The sequence below is a fragment of the Podarcis filfolensis genome (genome assembly GCF_964270895.1).
Source record: "Podarcis filfolensis genome assembly, chromosome: 14".
Lineage (NCBI taxonomy): Eukaryota > Metazoa > Chordata > Lepidosauria > Squamata > Lacertidae > Podarcis > Podarcis filfolensis.
Genome location: NC_139616.1, coordinates 33,775,546 through 33,795,309, shown reverse-complemented (window position 1 = coordinate 33,795,309; position 19,764 = coordinate 33,775,546). Strand labels below are relative to the sequence as shown.

Here is a 19,764-nt window from a genome sequence, read left to right as displayed (position 1 = left end):
TAAATTCTTCAGCTTGTGCTTTCCTTCTGTTTATATCCCACCTTTCTTTCCCAAGGTTGGGAAATAGTGACTGGACCAATGTTACCCAAATTAGTTTTATGGTTGAGAAGGTACCTGCATCAAAGATCTCCATATAACCTAATCACAACGGCAAGCAACTTTCATTCCCAATGAAAAAGAAAGTTATGTTTACTGGCATGATTTATCATACCACTGTGAAGTTATTTTTCTATAGTGTATAGCAGAAATTCGCTTCCATAGACTTCCCCTTTGAAGCAGTTTAGTTTTTCAGGAAAATGGATACTCTCATTATTGTAGTATTAAACAAGTTGATGTTTAATACTAAAGATAAACAAGTTGTATGCCTAAACAGAACCCCCATATTTAAATATTTACACAAAACAAAACTTTGTGCTAAAGTTGGCCTCTATCCAGTTCAAAACTTATCCAACCTGTTTGGGCAGCAATGTCTTAAAGGAGGGAGTTACAGATAGGTAGCCGTGTTGGTCTGCCATAGTCAAAACAAAAATTTTTTTTCCTTCCAGTAGCACCTTAAAGACCAACTAAGTTAGTTCTTGGTGTGAGCTTTCGCGTGCATGCACACTTCTTAGTGTGCATGCACACGAAAGCTCACACCAAGAACTAACTTAGTTGGTCTTTAAGGTGCTACTGGAAGGAATTTTTTGTTTGTTTGTTTGTTTTAAAGGAGGGAGAACAGGAAATTCTTGCTTCCTACTTTGCCGCAGCACACAAAAATCATTGTGTAGCCAAACAGACATACGCATCAACAATCCCAAAAGCCAAAGGCAGGCAATTCTTCTCATTAGAATCAACTAGCCAAGTCATTTTATTATGGTCAATAACCAGTATCAAGACAAAGATACCAATTACAAAATTATAAAACTTTAGACAAAATAAGATGTAAAATCACATATAAGCAAGCAGTTCTAGGTGGTCATTTATATCAGAAAGGAACCCTTCTGACCTAGGGATATCCATCGTAGAACCCACTAAAACACCAGAATTTCATGTCCTCCTGAACTCTTTTGGCTTAAGAACCCCCCAAGGTAGCAAGCAGCCTGCAGCTAGAAACAGAAGGGGAAGGGCCATAGCTCAGAGTATAGTATCGGCTTTGCATGCAGCAGGTCTCAGGTTCAATCTCCAGGTAGGTCTGGGAGGGAATCTCACTTGAAACGCCAGAGAGCCACCACTAGTCAGTGCAGACAGTATTGTGGTTAGATGGTCTGGTGATCTCACTCCATATAAGGCAGCTTCCTTTGAACAAGAGCACTTGCCATGTCTAGAGCAAAGCTGTTGTCTGTCACTGTTGAATGACATGGCTAGATTGCTCTTTTAAGTCCTTCAAGCCTAGTTCTGTATGTAGTGGTACCTAGGGTTACATACGCTTCAGGTTACAGACTTCGCTAACCCAGAAATAGTGCTTCAGGTTAAGAACTTTGCTTCAGGATGAGAACAGAAGTACGGACCTCTGGAACGAATTAAGTACTTAACCCGAGGTACCACTGTACTCTGACTGGCAGAGGCTCTCCAGGGTTTTCACACAGTGAGTCTCTCCCCAGCACTACCTGGAGATTTCAGGGATTGAACCTGGGACTTTCGGCATGCAAAGCAGATACTCTAACATTATTTAGAAAACACAACAGTTCTAGAGCTGACAGAGAAAAATAAAGAGTAGGACAATGGAAACAACTTTAACTGGGTTGTTTTGCAGCAGACAGGAAGAAAAACTGCCTGTCATTCTGGGATCTGAGTGTATAAAAGTGTGAAGTGTATCTTCAGTTTTAATACAGGAAAAACATAACATTGTGCTCTATGTATCAAAAGTAAGGGGAATGTTAGGCTTAACACATTTCTTTTGATTTAATGGCTGGTGCAGGGAGAGAAAAGAGAATATTGGTGGGGAGAGTTTAGAAACAGACAAGTAACATTGTGTTACCAAGAAAGGTTTTATTTCCTTTTGCCAGTAGCTTTGTTAATTGCACAAGAAAAAAAATCATTTCTTCTGTTTTTGCCATTTAATCATCACCACACATCCTATTCTGAATGACAAACGTTAATTAAAAACAAGGCAAAAAATTAAAAAAAAAATTCACAACCTTAATTAACTATAGATCGGTCATTGAAGAAGAGGGAATTAAAAGAAAACTGCTTTTTCTTACAAGCTTTCCACAAGTGTCACATTTTTTTTTCTCTTTAAAAAGGAAGGATCCAAAATAAAAAGCAATTGCTAAAACATAAATCCCCATTAAAAAGTAACTTTACAGTATTGTCAACAATATTAAGACAACAATGACCAAGCCAGTTCAATCACACAGTCTTGTAATCCAAGCTTCCCCTCCTGCAACATCAACAGCTGGAATCTGAAGGGACCCACAAAAAAAGGATTTTGGAGAAATTGGCTCCTGAAGGTGAGAAACTGAATAGAATGAAATAGCGAGTCTTGCGGCCCCTAAAAAACCCCACCACAAATATATTGTGGCATAAAACCTGTGGGCCATAGCACACTTCTGACCCGTGAAAGTTTATGCCACAATAAAAGCTTTAAGGCACCACAACTCGCTCCCATTTTGCTGCAAGAAATGAAGGCGGCTATTCTTCTGAAGTGGCATTTGAGACTGCAGAGTGCTCGGCCCACCCTTGGCTTCTATCTGAGAGTGTTCTCGGCTGTTCTTGGTTTATCAGTAACTGTAGAGTCCTGCAGGAAGAACCACACCCACTAGCAGATCTTTATTCTCCTTGCCAAAGAAGCCACAAGATAGGCCTTCAATACAAGGAGTTACAGTTCTGTTAGTCCCACACCCAGCCTAGTTTGGATTTTTCGCTCCAAGGCAAAATAAAGTGTACTGAAGTCTGCTGTTTCTGTTTTCTGTTAAAGTTTTCTGAAGACTGCCTTTATCACAATATTAAGAAATAGCCCCCCCCCCCACACACACACCCTGGACCTCTTTGGGATAGTACCTTAGGATCCTTAGCTACTACTTCTATCATTTACAAATCAGCCTATGTGAAGACTGCAAAGTATGTCCTCCAAAATTAAACTGCTCTTTCTGCAAGATCCTAAGCTGTCCTAGCAGGATCCAACAGGGAATCCATAAACTCACAACTGTTGTGTGCTCATTTCCACCGCTCATCAAGATAAAATTTCAGCACAGGGCAGAGTAGCAGTCTCTGATGGCTATCTATGGCCAGAGATCACACAAGCAGGACTGGAAGACCCTAGGGAGAGAAGGCTTCCTCAACCTGGTACTCTTCAGAAGATTTTGACTCATTCCCATCATGATGGCTGGAGCTGATGGGAGCTGTAGTGCAAAACACCAGGAAGGCATCAGTTTGAGGAAGGCTGCTCCAGAGGAACACTTAACTGGTTCTGTTTCCTTTCCCAGGCCGACTGCTAAAATACCACAGAAGTAACAAGCAACTAGAGGAGTGTGGCTTTTGTTTTTGTACTGGATCTACAAATGTGAAGGTCCTGATCAAGGTAACGTCCTGGTCCATGTGGTATATTCACTACAAAATGTAAGTACGGATTACTGTGCAGACTGGGTCTGTGCATATTAGGGCTCTACAGCTGCAGGACACCCATGGAAAATGTGAAATCTGATGTGTGAACAGCAAGGGGTGTCCATCCTGCTGCTTTCCAAGTGTGAACACGGGATTCTCTTCCAAGACTAACATTGAGTTGATATACTTAAGACATAGGGGCATTTTCTCTGCTATTTGTACGGCACCCACTTTGTATATCCTTGCATTCCATTTTGAAAGTTCAGGAGCTGCCAGAGAGAACTCAGGACTGTTCATTTGACACCAGCCACATGGAAGCAAGTGGTCAAGTTCTGTTGGGCTCAAAAGCTCACCCTTCCTCAATGGCAGCTCTGGTTGATTCAAATAGATTTATTTGAATTCTCTGGGACCCTACTTGACTTCCAGTGAGACCCAGCATGGTAAATGGCCTCAACAGTAGGAGCCATTCCCCACTTCCCTTTACTAGGTTATTTCCAAAGTATGGGTACTTGGTCAATCTGCTGGAGCGCTCACAACTTCACCAACAGATGACAGCATATCAATTCAAAGCTTGTTGTCACTGCCATTCATGCAAGCAGAGTTTATTAGGCTGTATTAAAGTTCTTGCCAACAAATAGGCATATCTCCTCCACTTTTGCAGAAAGGGAAACATGGAAGTCAAGATTCTGGGTTTAGATTTTGGGTCTTCCTAAAGCCACTTTCTCTTACCTTGCCCTATGGCTCTCTGGCAACATGAGAAGAATCCTAATAATCTTTGCCAACACTAACAGCCACAGAAGATCAGGTGCGTGCACACCGTGCATGCTCTCAGGACATAAAACCAAAGGAAGACACCAAAGTTTCTACCTTTGCTCATTAAAACACATACCAGTTCATTTTCTGAATTATAAAAAGCAATAGGGTTTTACAGCAATATTCAAGACTGGATTAACCTTTTGGGAACTGGAGTCTTTTTAAAATCAACAATGGGGAATCTGTGCCCTCCAGATGCTAGGGGACAAAAATCCCTTTGTTCCAAGAGTGCCTTGGATTTGGAGTTCAACAATGCTTGGAAAGCCAAAGGCTGTTCTAAATGCATTTGGCATATCCAAGTGCCACAGGCACATGCTGGATCCTGTGTACACTAAAAACTAAGCTGTCTGAATGGGAAGGGCCATGGATGGAGCCTGTTTTGGTTCTCGTAACTAATTCCACTGAGATACTGAGGTGGGGAATATCCGAAACTACAATGCTAATTTTAGCCCTGTCGCCTTCTTGATTGTGACTGCTTCCTTCCTAGGGAAAAAAAGAGGAGCCAGGTTCCCAGGGGCTAGACCAGGTGTGGGAAATCTCTGGCCCTCCAGATGTTGCTGAACGACAACTCCCATCATGACTGGGCCACTGATCTTGCTTGTGGAAGCTGTAGTGCATCAGCATCTAGAGGGCCTGAGATTGAGCCACCCAGGTTCACAGGCAGATGAGACAGTCTTCTTTCAATTGTCCCTAGTGCATAAGAGAGGACAATGAACACATTACCCACAGCAAATAAGTGAAACAGCAGTTAAAAACAAACAAACAACCTCTTGAGGACACTGGTACAAAAGTGAACACCAGAAGAAGCCAACCAGCAGACTTCCTGGCAAGAGTCACCTCAGGGTTTCTGAGATGACCTGCAGCCAATTCCATTCTGTGACTCTGAGCATGTGGTGTAATTTGTTGTCAAGAAGGCAATGATCCAAGCCCTTTCCCTCCTACTCTTGCTGCTGCTGGCACAGGAAGGCTTGCTGTAGAATCTGCCCTTGTGGCAGATCCCAGGAGAGTTTTTGTATTTTAAAAAAGGAAAAACAATTGAGGAGAGGTGGGGGGAAGAAAAAGAGAGAGAGACAGAGAGACAGAGATGGACTGGTCCAGAGTTAAAACCCAGTATTCATCATCATCATAATTAATAATCATGGTATTAACAAGAATGGGGTAGCCTAGTGGATGTAGGCCCTGTACACAGCAGACATGTCATTGTCAGATTGGTCCAATGCTTTTGCTCGTTTGTAGACCTGAAGAAAGAGAAAGGCAATAAGAGAGCAGTCCTTTGAGAAAGCAAGTATTCTCATAATACTATTGGTTTCCCACTAGAATACAGAACTGCCTCAGCAATATCTATAAACACTTCTCTTCAAGGAACGCTATGTGAGTTGGGGCCACAGCCAGCACCTATGTGTAGCTCACTATGAGGAAAAGCCTGCTGGCCATAATTAGCCCCAACAAAGCTTCCCCCCACAGGAAAGATGATAGTGTGTCATGTAAAAGAGCCAAAATATTCCATTAAAATATAAACTTTCAACAGCCATAAGCAGTATTAAATCACCAAACTCTAAACCAGGATGGGCAACCTGTGGCCTTCCAGATGTTGTTAGACTTCAGGCTTGCCAAGCATGGCCAGGGATGATGGGAGTTGAACAACGAATGTTCTACAGGTTTAATTTTAACCATGAGAAGCCAATGCAAACAAAAATGTTTTACAATGCTTTGAAAAAAATGGCTGAATCCCAGAGGACTTGGCAAATCAAGGAAAGAGTGTCATAATCAAGGGGCACCATCAAGATCACCTCCCTATAAGTGCCTGCTGTCTTTTGAAAAAAGGTGTGTGTATGGAATTATCAAGAGAAACGACCAGGGTTGATGTGAAGCATGCAGATGTGAAGGCCCATTAAAAATAGGTGAAAAAATGGTCGTTTCCCATCCACCTCTTTTTCCCAGCCATCACTTATCTAAGCAAGTGTGATGCGTCCCTCTGGCGAGCATGGTGGGTGGTCCAGCCTATTTCCAAACTTTGAAGCTAAGGAGGAGGGTGGGAGTCCTTTGCCAGTGAGCCATACCTCCAAAGTTGGAAGACTGGGGGCCGCGTGGCCAAGGCACCCAAAGAGGCTTGGCCATGCAGGACCAAAGTGGCAACTCCCCTGACCTTTACAAAAAGGGGTATCAGGAGCTCTCCTAAAGATGGAACTGGAGCAAGAGAGGAGACCTGGGCAGCACACATACCTCATTGGCTGCAGCTGCCATGGGAGTTGGGTGGTTAACAGAATCGCCTAGTGCAATGGCTAATCTGAGATCCTTCTGGATGTATTTCAGGTAGAAATCTGGTTTAAAATTTCCTTGCAGGATGTCTGGAAAAAAAGAAAAGAAACAAAACCCCAGGTACATTTCACATTCCACTTTCCCAGCTGCTGACTTGCTTTCTCTCTTCCCTTGCAGATTTCACCAGTGCCAGGATCAAACTGATCCTGCTTAAAGACGTCAAGTAGAGTCAGATTGCTACTCTAAAAGGGATCTTCAAGGCAGATATCTTTCCTAACCCTCCTTTCAGTAACACAGCTAAACTGTGACCCTCCCCCAACCACGGACTTCCTGTATCACCCCATATTCTTAAAAGCCTGGCTGCGAAGACGGATGAAGTAGCAACAAGCATGCAATGTTCAGTGGATAAAATCTTTGGCTTGGATGTGGGAGTATGAATCTGCAGCAAATCCATCCTACACTACACTAATGGAATAGTGAATCCCAGAAGCAATGCTTATCTCCTTTCCCCCACTCTTTGAACCCCACTATGCAACTGTTTGGTGACACTTAAACCAGCTTTCTGGTTAAGAAGAAAAGATGGGAGAGAACTTTACTTTGGCACTTCTGGTCCAAGAAGATGCTGGCGAGCTGTCCCTGGTTGAGGATATCCAGAAGAGTCTGCTGCGACTGACCAGTCACTTGAGCCAGAGTTAGTCCTTCTGCTATTGTGGCCATGAAGCTTCCTTGGACCATGTTCACAATGAGCATCATCTTGGCAGCATTGCCCACTTCCCCTGTGAGAGAGGCACACACTGTTGGACAGCTCTATATAAGGAAAAAACCAAGAACCTGCACCATGCCCACTGACATCTAAGCCGTTCTGAAAGACACCCAGTGAAAGCAACCACATCTTTGGTTTGGGATGGGTGGACTGAATCCCTAATATAAATGCGTGCATGACAGCAACATGGAAGTGGCCAGAAAAGGGGGCCTAACAGCGGGTGGGAGCATAGTGGGCTTATGTGTGCTCCGCAGTTGTGCACGTGACTCCTTACACAACCCTTCTGCAAATCAGGGGTTGCCTGTATCACTGCTTTAGACAGACGCTGGATTCTAAAACAATTTTTTTTTTACCATAGTTTTGTGTTCTCTTACCTAAACATGCTGAGGGGGAGACTCACCTTCCTATTCCACCTCTCAGAATGGAGATACTGATAGCAAGGGTGGGCAACATGGTGCCCTCCAGATCAACTCCTGATTACTGGCCATCAGCTGGCCTGGAGCTGCTGGGAATTTTAGTTGAACAACAGTGTGGAGGACCACAGATTGCCCATCCTTACTATACAAATCGAGGCACACTAAAGCCAACTGAATTCAGTGGGCTTAAACTATATTCTGCTTATGATCAGCCTACTATGATTCTCTTCAGCACTGGGATGGAAGGTATTACCTAGAAAAAAAGAGGTTTTCCCCATCGCTTGGAAACAACTACTGCAGTCTTCATATAAGCCCCTGTCACCGGCGGCTAGTATCACCAGCATGCCATCATTAGAGAGTTGTTGGTTCCCTGAAACTGGTGCCTCCAGGAAGCGACCACCCCTGGATACGATCACCTGGAAGAAACGAGAAGAAATGTCCCAATTAAATGGGGCACACACATACGGCACCAACCAAGAGGTCAAAGAGGAAAGCTATGCCTTGAAAACCATCAGGAAATACAGGAAACCCCAAGCACCTATTAATGACAGGAGCACCCATGAACTCCCTCTAGCCATTGGGTTAACCTGCTGTGGTGACACTGATGTTGAAAACACCCCATATATTGGCTAATGTTGACTATGTCAGCAGGAGACTATTGACAGCGCAGCCACTTTTGAGGGAACCGAAAGATCACATCAATTTAGGGGCAGCCAACTTGGTGCCCTCCAGTTGTTCATGGACTCCAACAGCATCTGGAGGGCACCATACTGGCTACCATTTCTTTAGATCGAAGAAAAAGTTCAGAGATCCTAAGGACAGTAGGCAGGTGCATGTGTGTGCAAAAGGGCATACAGTTTGCAAGAAGGAAATGGGCAAACGAACTTTGACATGGAGAGAACGTGGTACAGGGAGGTGAGGCAGACTTCCACAAATCATTTGAATAAAAAATCTGAATCTCTGGTTACAGGTCTCAATTTTTAGCTTGCAAATTGCCTGGCTCTTTTAAGGTAGAATTTGCATGTAGCGGAAAAAGAGTGAATGAACACCATCCTGAAGGAGAGCTAACCCTATTACATGATTTAAAATAACACCAGGCACTCAGTTTGCAATGCTTACCTGAGCCAGTTCTGTAACAGTGTCTGCATCAACGGTGGACATGTCCACGTAGCACTTTCCTGGACGTATACCCTGGAGCACTCCACTAGGACCAAGCACCAGCTGTGGGAATAGAAGAGCGCCAAAGCAATAGGATGTCTGCAAAGGAAACCCACCTATGCCAATGCTAAAGGGCCTCCTGCTAACCATCTCTGCACAAGGGCTTGCTGAAAGTGCCCCCATGACTTGAGTGGCCTCAACATTATTTACCTTGTAGGATGCTGCTATTCACTTTAGACAGAGGATAGTTTTAAGGAAGCTCTAACAAAGGATCAGGAAGATGATGGCATTACTGCCTTGGGCTACATTTTCTCTCTATCTTGGATAAGGGATGTCTGGTTGTAGCTCCATTAGGATGTGTTACTATTTGCAGTTCCAGGCAGAGGGGAGGAACTGGACCACACAGAAATAAGACTAGTTTCTCACAGGGTCAGCCGAGCATGCGCACACATCTGCAGTGCTATACTGCAGCACCTGTATAAAACGGAAACTCAAAAGGAATCCAAAATTCATGCAGCCCAACTTCTTACTCAAGGATGAAACCTCCCATTCTATTAACTTCACAGCCTTGCAGTTACATATATATAAAACAGCAGGGGTAAGATTTGACTGATGTGTTGACATTGTAGGGCTCTGGATTGGGTGCTGGTTATGAAAACTGGCCATTTTAAATGATATGGGGAGGGAAAATCCTTTTTAAAAAAGGTAGCAGATGAAGAGTTGCCTAACTCCTGGGCTAGATGGACTTGGTCTGACCTGGCACAATGGCAGCTTCTTAGGTCCTATTAGGAGGAGCAGATCATACATTTTGTGTTACTCTACTTCATGTACACTCAGCCACACAATTATTTTTGTGTATTTTACTTGTATTGTGCATTGGTTGAGTTGTATGGATAACATGAGCTTAGGTAGGACCCTGGAGCAAAATCACTTAATAAATAAAAATATATACTTAACTGTGCCAGGGGATTCTCTGCTGCTTTTCTGAGATTTTGCTAAGCACAGATAACAGTTTTTCAAGCCTACTCTTACAGCCACATAAGAGCTACAAAACTTGCAGCACAAGCACAGTCCTCTTTATTCCACCCTCTATTAGTAGTCTCGGGTTTTAGGAGTGTGCTACTGGGAAAGCACACACTAATCAAACTCCATCTGACCTCAGCCTTTGAGACCGAGGTTCAAGCTCCACCTCTTGGTGGTCTCATCCAAGTCACTCTCAGCCTCTGTTCCTCAGCTGTAAAATGGGAACAATAGCAACCTCTCACAGGGTTGGCTGCGGTTATGGAAAAGTCACAATAAAGTTATCTAAAACATTTTAAACTGTGAAGTGATACATTTTGCTTCTGTGGCTGACTGTGGTTATCCTATCCCACAGCACACACAGTCCTTTATTTGTTTTATATATTGCCTTTAGACTACAGCCTTCAAAGAGGATCATGAAAATTATAAACATACACTACACCAGCAACCACACAAAATGAAGAAAACAAAAAGCAAAAGTAACCAGCTCTGCCCAAACCTACTGTGAACTATTCCAGTCATTTGACAGAAAAGCCTTTAGAAGGAGATTAAGCATTTGGGCAGAAAATATCAACATACAGCCGAAAAGACAGGCTGACCTTGTTCTACATACTAGAGCCATGTTTTGATACTCTGATCAGTATCATACTGATCAGTATCATATTTGATACTCTGCGAGGCACACTTCACTCTTAATTCTCACAATTTCTGTTCTCAGAACAGCAGCCAGACTTCCTCCTTGAAACTACCACTACCTCCTATTTCCCCCTTCCCAGTCAAGGCAAGACAACAGTGATGCTTCTGGGCTTTTCCTACATCCATCAGCAATTGCATAAGGGAATCCTAGCACACACTTATTCCAATTGAATATTCTGATACAATTCAAATAGTCTAATTCTAGCATGTCCTTATATATATGCTAAGTAAAAAGTGAGGAAGGTTAATCAATGTTGCACGGGCCCTCACTGCTATAAGGAACACAGAATGGAGGACGCCTCCAGTTTACTAATTTTTTCAAGGCACACTTCAGACTCTCTTGCAGCACACTAGCATGCCCTGATGCACAGTTTGGGAATTACTGTACCAGACAAACTTTGGGGCATCCATTACAATGAGGAATATGATTTCTGCACTTTCTTGGCTTAGAAATAAAGAGCTGCAGAGATTCATGACTGCAATCAATGGAGGGAGTCATTCATCAGGAGTCAGTATGTTTTGGAAGAGTTTTTGGTCATGGAAAGTCAGCACTGTGTACAGCACTGAGAGAAAGGTGAGAGCGTGCAAGAAAAAGAGATAATCCTTACATCCTTGGCTGCCTTTGGATCAGATACGCAGGCGAAAGTGATGTCACAGGTGGAGACCACTTCAGCGGGGGTTCTTCCCAACCTTGCCCCCTCCTGGATGAACAAATCACACTGCAAAAGTCACAGACCCAAATGTAAGAAATGGAAACCACTGAATAATAAAGGTCAAAGCTGGCTTCTCTCTACCAGGGACCCTGATGTGCCCATGGTGAACTGAAGAGGATTGCATCCTGGACCACATTCACATGAACAAAATGAAACAGGGCTAGGCTATTTAGAAGAACCTTGTTTTCTGGGTTGTGGAGATCACGTTCAGTGATGTCAGGTTCTCTTCTCTGCTTTCTAGAGTGGTTAGCTATCCTTTTACTTTAGGCAGTGCATTTAAAGGAGCATTCCAAAGACCCCAGGGGTTCCATAGCAACTTATCAGGCACACAGCTCAAGAGGCCAATGATAGCAGGCTACCTTCTAATAGCCAAACAGGTAGCAACAGCTAGAGCCCAGTTCCAAAACACAGCCCATGCGGGCTGGTGGGGAATAGAAAACCTCACCTGTCCTGAATGACAGAAGACAACCTGCTACTTTCTACTGGTGGCAGTAGGTGGGGATGGGTCCTGGCATTAGCTTTTATCATCTCTGTGTGGGCACTGAACATTTGGGCCATTCCCCTGCTGTCACAGGCTGCTAGATGGTAGCTCCAAGTCTCTTGATTGCTTTTACCCCAGAATAAGGGGGGGGGCACCATTGTGAGTTTGATCACTGTTTTTAAGAATTAGACATGCACACTGTCTCTCACTCCACTGTGCTCAAGCAATCTATAGACTAGCCATTCCAGCTGGCTGTAGGAGAGGGACTTCAGGGTCCACTCCATTGACTCTGCTGAGACAGGCTGCCACTGGCCTCCTCTCATTCAAATCTTCCCATTCAAAAGCTACTTATGTGTTCACTACGAACTGATGCCTGAGTCGGCTTCTCTTCCTCTTCCCTCCTGTGTTGTATCTGTTAGGTTGAAAGCCTGAAGGGACTGACTTGTATGTCACTGATCTCATATACAAGCTATTCCAGGAGCCTTTTTGGCTGAAGGGCAGGGTAAACCAATGCTTCAAATAAATAAATCCATCTCCAAAAACTTGATACAAGAATGATGTGGGCACAGCTGCTCCAGAGATCAGAAGGCAGAGCTTCTGCTACTAGCCACAAAAATAGCACAAAATGAGAGGAAAGAACATGAAGCAGAGGGAAGGAAAATGTTACCATGGCTACTATGTTCTGGTGTGATAATTTAAGCTGACTTTGTCACAGCAGTGGTGGAGCTCAGAAATGCATGTCTCGGACGTGACTGACAGAAAGGCATACTTTTTGTCTAAATGGCTTCTCCTCATTACTATACTTCCAAGCTCAGTGAAACCCCACTGTTCACATTTGGGATGATGGCTTAAGGTCAGCCAAGCTGAAAGTCGCCACAGCTTCATAATGAAGTCTCTCTGCAGATGAAGAAGCTTAGACTAGGTGACTAAGACCATGTATGATATTGCCTCATACTTCCCAAAGAATGAACTCACCTTTTCAGCAGTCCGGTTCCAGACGGTGACAGTGTGACCCATTTTTAGTAAGTTGGACACGATGCCACTCCCCATCAGGCCAAGGCCAAGGAACCCTATCCTGGGGAGGAGAGAAGGAAGTTTGTAGCGTTGGAAATTTGCATAAGGGCTTAATGTGAGGTTGGAGATATAGACGCAGAGGCTCTTTGAGGCCTTGTGGGGTTCAAGCTTCATGGAAACAAGACATACAGAGGCAGGCAGCAAAGTGCGTAATTCATAGTAACAGAGGATTTATTGAGTGAGCACCAATGTTCTCAGGAGCAGGAACACCAAAAGGATCACATTTATATCCCTAGCAAAGAGCCAATGGCTGACAGACATAAAAAATCTGCTCTATACAGCATGCCTAAACAAGCAGTCTGGACTTAAGAGACATTACTTTCTGCTCAGGCAGATAAGAGAACCTCATCCTAGGAGAACAAAGAACTGGGTGCACAAATCATACTCATTGATAGCACAAAACGGACTAGGACGCTGCAGTGAAAAATGTCTTGGGTCTGCATGTGCAAGGCCTAAATTTGAGTACAGTTCAGCAATGACTGGGCAACTCCCTCTCTTAGCTAGTTTGCCTCAGAAAGCTCAACACAGCATTTGGTATCCTGGTGCACAACTCACAGATCAAAAGTCACTTATGTTTTTGTAAATCTTTCTGCCATGCCACTTAAAGAGAATTAAGTGCTTGTTTAAGCTACAGTTCACATGTTAGCAGCCACTCTGGTTTCATGCTTAGGAAAAGCCACTGCTAACATGCAACGTTCCTTATCCAAATTAGTAAGGAGGGGAGGGGGGTATTGGAAGAATTTTGGTTGAGAGGGCCCTGCATGCACTTTAAGTAAACTATAAAGAGGCAGTGGCAAGAACAAGGGATACCAGAATGGAACAAAGACAAATTACCCTTGGAAACTTACAAAGAGTACAAGTGACTGTTTCCCTCCTCAATTAACAAAGGCGTTTCAAAACTGATCTTAATAAAGCTAACACATTTTAGCTTCCTGTATGTCTGCTGTTCAGTTCACAGCTGGCAGCACTTGCAATGCTTAACTAAACCACCATGAGAGGCTTGCGGCAAGCCACTGCTAAGACATTTTTACACTAACAGAGCCCAACCCAGAGGGACGCATTGTCTGCTTCCGAATTGCTAAGGGGAAAGGGTTTACCTGAATACTTTCATTGTTATATATTAAGTTTCCCTTCAGCAAGCCTGAAAAACGGACATTCCGAGACAGCTCCAGTGACAAACAGGCCACAGCCTGTTCTGCATCGGAGCAGGAGGGAAATTGCTTCCGAGAGCGAGGCAGGAAGTGCAACCGTAGCTCCTGTCACTCTAGAAAGGGGGGGGGAGCACAGGAAGTGCCAGAGGACACAAGTGTCACAGAGTGCAGTTCTTGGAAGGTACAATGCTTCCGCCTCTACCCATGTGTCTGGTGGTTTGGGGTTGGTGGTTAAACAGATTAGGCCACCTGACCTACCTTGCAGGACAATGCTTTCACCCACATATAGACTGGGCAACTCCCAGCACATTCATGCAACGACCCTAGAGTTGTGATAAAAGCAACTTTCATTTTTCAAAATGCATTCATCGGACCAGCAGGCAGGCTCATTACGATATCCAGGAAGTCTTGCTAATTTTATTTATCATAGTTTGATCATGCTCTTCTTCAAGAAACTCATTGCTTTTGACTTTCTTGCATCTCTTGGAGCCTTTTTTTAATATCCTGGAAGGCCTTTGCAGCTATTTAAATTTCTAATGTTTAGACTAGCCAGTTACTTTAGTGATTCTCTGAATTGTTTTTAATGGTGTTTAATGTTTTGTTGTACATCACCCTTATATTTTATAATATGGTGATACAGAAATACTTTTATAAAAACACAAACTCACTCAGCCATTCCTCTTTTAACAAGCCTTCTAAAATCTTTATCCCAACTGGTATCTGCTTTGAATCTGAATTAGTTTTCCATATGTGATCTTATTTTCAACTGCTGTAACACATATAACTATGGTTTTTAAAAATGTTTTATATATGCAATTGTTATAACTGTTTACACATATGTATCATATGTGTTATATTGCAAATTGCTCCTTAAGCCAACAGGCAGACACGGCAGCCTTCAGAATCAGAGGGAAATGAAAGAAAAGGAGGTTCTTACTTCTTGTCTGTGGGAGTGATGCTGCCATTGATAGCCGTGCTGTCGGCTGCCTGGATAGACGTGGACCCTGTTTCCTAAGGGGTAGAAAAAACACAGCCATAAAAGATAATTTTACTTTACAGAAACAGGCAGCCTCAAAACTTTAATGCAGGCAAGTAAAAAAGGAAGTCTGCTATACCTCTTCACACACCTTCAGCTTCTTTGTGATGGCTTGGTAGCAAACAGCCGGCTGCATAGAGAGGAAAAGGAAAATAACAAATTTTGGGGAAAACTCTTTTGCTGTCTTGCAGGGCAAGTAGACCTATATACTCAGCATGAATAGACAATTAATTATGATCAAGCCAGAGACACCCCACCCTACTTTCTGTATGAGAAAAACAGTTCTTATGCTCAACACCTTCCCTCCAGGGCAATCCCAGATAACACTGTGAACTCATAGGTGAAGAACCAAGCTTAGAGAGATCTGGCAAAAAAAACACCCAAGTAAATAATTATTGCAGGAGAACAGCTGCAGGTCAGTGGGTAGAGCACTTGCTTTGCATACAGAAGGACCCAGTTTCAATTACCAGCATTGGAGAGCAGCTGCCAGTCAGTGGAGAGTCTAGGCTTAGGGTGATACTGAGCTAGATGGATCAATGATCTGGCTCAGTATAAGGCAACATCCTATTTCCTACTCCCCAACCATGCTCCCTTAGGATGGAGGAATCTTTATGAAATGCATGTGGGGTGAAATAAATGACTGTTATCTCCCTATAGCTGCCTTATGCGCAACTTCTGGTGACCTGCTCCAGGAACTTTTAAAATCATACCTGTCCCATATGTACAAGTAAAAAACTGCTGTTCCTCAAGGAAATCTGAGGGTGTCACGGCTCAGCTTTAAAGGCATTTTCACTTATGAATGCCAAAGCAAAACTAATGAAACCTGGCACAGAGACTTCAACTCCTGAAGTGCCACAAGCAATGAACTCATCAGCCAAACCTATTGCTCACCTTCTCTGTCTGGCTAAGCAGGAAGTGATGGAAATGAGGGTCGCCATCTTTCACAGGCTGCAATTGCAAAGAGGCAAACTTAGAAACCAAGGCAACCAAACTTCAAGTCTGAAAAGCCTCCACACACATTTTAATGGGTCGTCACTTTCTCAATTCTGAGGAGACTCCTTGATGTCTGCCACAGACTAGCAAGAGTCTTGTTTTTATCTCTGTACCTAATACAGGATGTGTGTCAAGAAGTTATCATTATGCTTGGTAATAGAGGTGGGAATTAAGAGAGTCCAGGAGAGGGAGGCTGGGGAGTTCAGCTCAGAAAGAATTGGCAGGAGAAGGAAAGTAATTTCCAGGACATAATACACACAATAGCCTCTTCAGTGAAAGCCACCCATGGCAACATTATGGGAGGCTGCTTGAAAATGACTCCTTGGGATATATTTAAGCTTGTGATATATCCCATAAAAGCACTTTCCTTTTAAAAACAGGACTCATCTGAATGTATTGGTTTCTAAGTTGCAATCCTAAGCACACTATTAAGCAGCAAGCAATTTACTTTTGAATAAACATGCTTAAAATTCTGCTACAGGTCTGTGCTCTCAAATCTTTTTTTTTAAAAAATAAGTCACTTAGGAAGCCTTTTTTTTTTGTCTGAAGAGCGGTTTATTACTCCTTTAAATAACTCAGTTAAGTACTACCCATTCTAAGAGCATGTTCATGTTAGATGGAAATCATCAATTTAAGTGAAATGTTTCTGATAAATATTAAACGGTGAGGGACACAGTTTGCCAACTCCAAAAACCAAACCTAAGGTGATATCTCAGAAACTACTTTGACTACTTTTTTTTATCTTCTGCCTCTTGGCACCAGCCACTATCAACTCTTCAACTAATAATTGGTGTTGAGTGGTTATCTAATCATCCTTACCCCTCCTTATATTTTCTACCAATGGTCACACAACAAAGAGAAAGACAAGATTCAACTGGTATTGCATTAACAGTGTAATAGGTTTTGATGTTCGTCATCACTGCCTCTTTCCATATGAACCAGCCCAGATACAGAGATCATCATCTGAGGCCCTTCTTTGTGTGCTTCCTCCACGAAAGGACCAGAGGGTGGAAACACAAAAAGTGGGCCTTTCCTGTGGTGGCTCCCATTTTGTGGAATGCCTTCATTACCTATCTGCAGACGCCAGGCAAAAATGTTTCTCTATAACCCCGTCTTTGGCTGCTTAACATTCTATGGCTGTTTAAATGTGTTTGCAGGCGGGAGATTACTGGTTTGTTTTTGTTTTATTATATATTTTGCGTTCACATTTTGTGTTTTTATGTTGTGAACCACCCTGTGATCTTCGGATGAAGGCCGGTATACAAATCTGACTAATAATAAATAAACAAGCAAACAAATAATTGTGATAAATATACAAAATTTGGTTTGGAAGGAAATTTGTATTTAAAAACCCTGCAAGCCAAATGCAAAGATGTATTTAATTTCTTGTGTAGTTTGGCCCTCAGAACTGAGCAAGGAAGGGTAGGAGGGGAGGGGAAATTGCAGGGAGAATCAAGTGACAAGACTTCTATCAGCCAACAATTCCATGAGTTCTATCCCCTCTCTGCTATTGGACCTAGTACAGGAGTAGCTCATGTGGTGCCCGCCCCTCAAGGCATTGCTAGACTATAACACCCTTCATCCCTCACCAGTGGTTATGCTGGCTGGGGCTGATGGGAGTTCAGCAACAGTGGAGGGCACCACATTGACTAACCCTGCCCTACCAACTTTGCCAACTGCTGCATTCTTTATAGGAAGTCCTGCTGCCTCCTCACTGCTGCCAGAGGGCTGTAAAGTGGTAGCCCTGGAGCCCCAGACAATCACCTGTGCTGCTAAGCTTCTACCCTTACCTCCTAGCTTATGAGTACTGCATTTCAAAGATCAAAGAGGCAACAATGAACATACTGAGCTATGCAAAAAGCAAATTCTGAACATGATGTGTGTTTGCCTTTGGATTCTTTCCTCCTTTCTTTCTAGGACAGACCTGCATGACTTCTGTGTTGCAGGGATTTTGCCTGGTAGTGTGAGGGGTCATTCTTTACTATAACTACATAACATTGGAGTCTAAGGGGTGGGAGAGATTAGGAAATTTGCAGTTGAGCATGCTAGTGTTTCTGGCAAGGAGAAGAGTGGTATCTTGCTCTGCATTGCTTCACTTTGTGGGTCTCATCCCCATTTCCCAAGTTATTTTCTCTAGCCCCCAAAATGATGAAAGACAGGAGCATTTCTGTTCATGTTCACAAGTTATATTTTTGCATTTGAGCCACTATGTTCATAACGTAACAGCTTTTTTTTATATTTCCAAAGTGAGTTTCTCAGAACACTTTACAAGTAAACAGGGAATAAGCCTTACTGAAATAGATGGGCCTTACTTTTGAGTAAACATATATAAGAACATGCTTATAGCTTGCTTCTCAGGCCTGGCATGCCTAGTGCAATAGTAATCTGAGACCTTTAAATACTAGTAAATGCACTGTTCATGGTATGTGATTTAAACCATTTTAAAGAGCTGCCCTAAGAAATGACTTATATAAAAATATATTTATTATTTATATAAATTTAATTTTAAAATGTTTTAAGAAGCTAGGGCATAGCTATTAGACTAATTAAACTAGGCTATTAGATGAAGACTACTATTGTCATCTTAAGACTGAAAGACTGCAGAATGGGTTTTGTCAGGAATGAGGAATGGCCGGATCCCAAGCTCCTCACACACACACACAACCCAACCATTTTGATAGGTAAACAGGGCTACACAACTGTCAATCACCTGACATCACCATGGCACCAGGTGACCCAACTTAAAGCACCAATGCATGGAAAAGTAACGCCTCTTCTACAGTGGGCTGGTTTGTATGCAACCGTAAACTATGGTTTGGTACTATGTACAAGTGCTGGAATGAGCAAGAGCAAATCATCTTCTCCCATGCAACCAGAAGGCCTTCTATAGATTTGAAATCTAACTTGTCATCACAATATAACTGAGGTTTAAAACAAGCTTTGGTTAAATTGAGCAAGCCAGCTTCATAATCCATGGTTAGTAGTTGGTTTGCTCAGAAGCTGACCAAAACATCTTTAAACCACAACGCCTGGTTTGCACATAATAAGCCAGGTTTCAATGGAAGCAAATCTAAACACTGCAGAAATCCTTCTCTTGGCTGATGGTGAGTCCAAGGCTTTATTCAGGTTTGTTTCAGTTCATGCTAAACCATGGTTTAGTGTTATGTTAGAACGAGCCTAGTGGCTCCTCCTCTTGTTTCCCTTCGCCCATATGAAACAGACAGTAACTAGGGCAATGCAGAGATGGGTACAGGAATAGGGACAGTAAGAGAGAGGAGATGAAGTAATACAAGAGGTGAGTATTTGAAACTGGAAAAGGGGCATGATGCAAGTCATGCACAGAGAGGACTGGAAATGGAAGAGCAAGGAAGGAAAGGGTCTCTTGCACAAAATATGGGGAACCAAGCCTTCCATTAAGAAGCTCTGATGTATGCAAAGTAGAGAATTACTGTGTTCCACCCCTCTGTGCTTCGCACAACAGCAGAAATGCTAGAATTTTTTCCACTGAGGAAAAGACAAAGAATTAAATCACCTCGCTTACACTCGGTGGCCATTTAAAGCCAGCCATGGTGCCAGTCATCATTCTCTTCACTGTGCTCGATTCAGGGATTGTCAGATCCTGTGAAGCAAGGAGGAGATTGAATAAGAACAAAGTTTACGGACAGAATC

The 19,764-nt window shown here is 43.0% G+C and overlaps 1 protein-coding gene across 36 annotated transcripts in view; it reads right to left on the bottom strand.

Moving 5' to 3' along the window:
- Positions 1–1,948: 1,948 nt before the first annotated feature.
- GLYR1 (glyoxylate reductase 1 homolog) overlaps positions 1,949–19,764 on the bottom strand; it is a 42,886-nt gene continuing 25,070 nt past the window's right edge. For 3 of the 36 annotated variants that reach the window (XM_083585214.1, XM_083585222.1, XM_083585223.1), the window contains 11 exons: positions 19,628–19,714; positions 15,994–16,050; positions 15,182–15,232; positions 15,004–15,077; positions 12,817–12,916; positions 11,256–11,366; positions 8,893–8,994; positions 8,027–8,189; positions 7,191–7,370; positions 6,559–6,683; positions 1,949–5,573 (listed from right to left, as the gene is read on the bottom strand). In XM_083585214.1, the coding sequence (XP_083441340.1) occupies positions 5,499–5,573; positions 6,559–6,683; positions 7,191–7,370; positions 8,027–8,189; positions 8,893–8,994; positions 11,256–11,366; positions 12,817–12,916; positions 15,004–15,077; positions 15,182–15,232; positions 15,994–16,050; positions 19,628–19,714 (1,125 nt within the window). In that variant the 3' untranslated portion in view covers positions 1,949–5,498. The remainder of the gene's footprint in view (positions 5,574–6,558; positions 6,684–7,190; positions 7,371–8,026; positions 8,190–8,892; positions 8,995–11,255; positions 11,367–12,816; positions 12,917–15,003; positions 15,078–15,181; positions 15,233–15,993; positions 16,051–19,627; positions 19,715–19,764) is intronic. The other 33 variants (XM_083585245.1, XM_083585228.1, XM_083585231.1 and 30 more) reach the window with 15 other exon arrangements.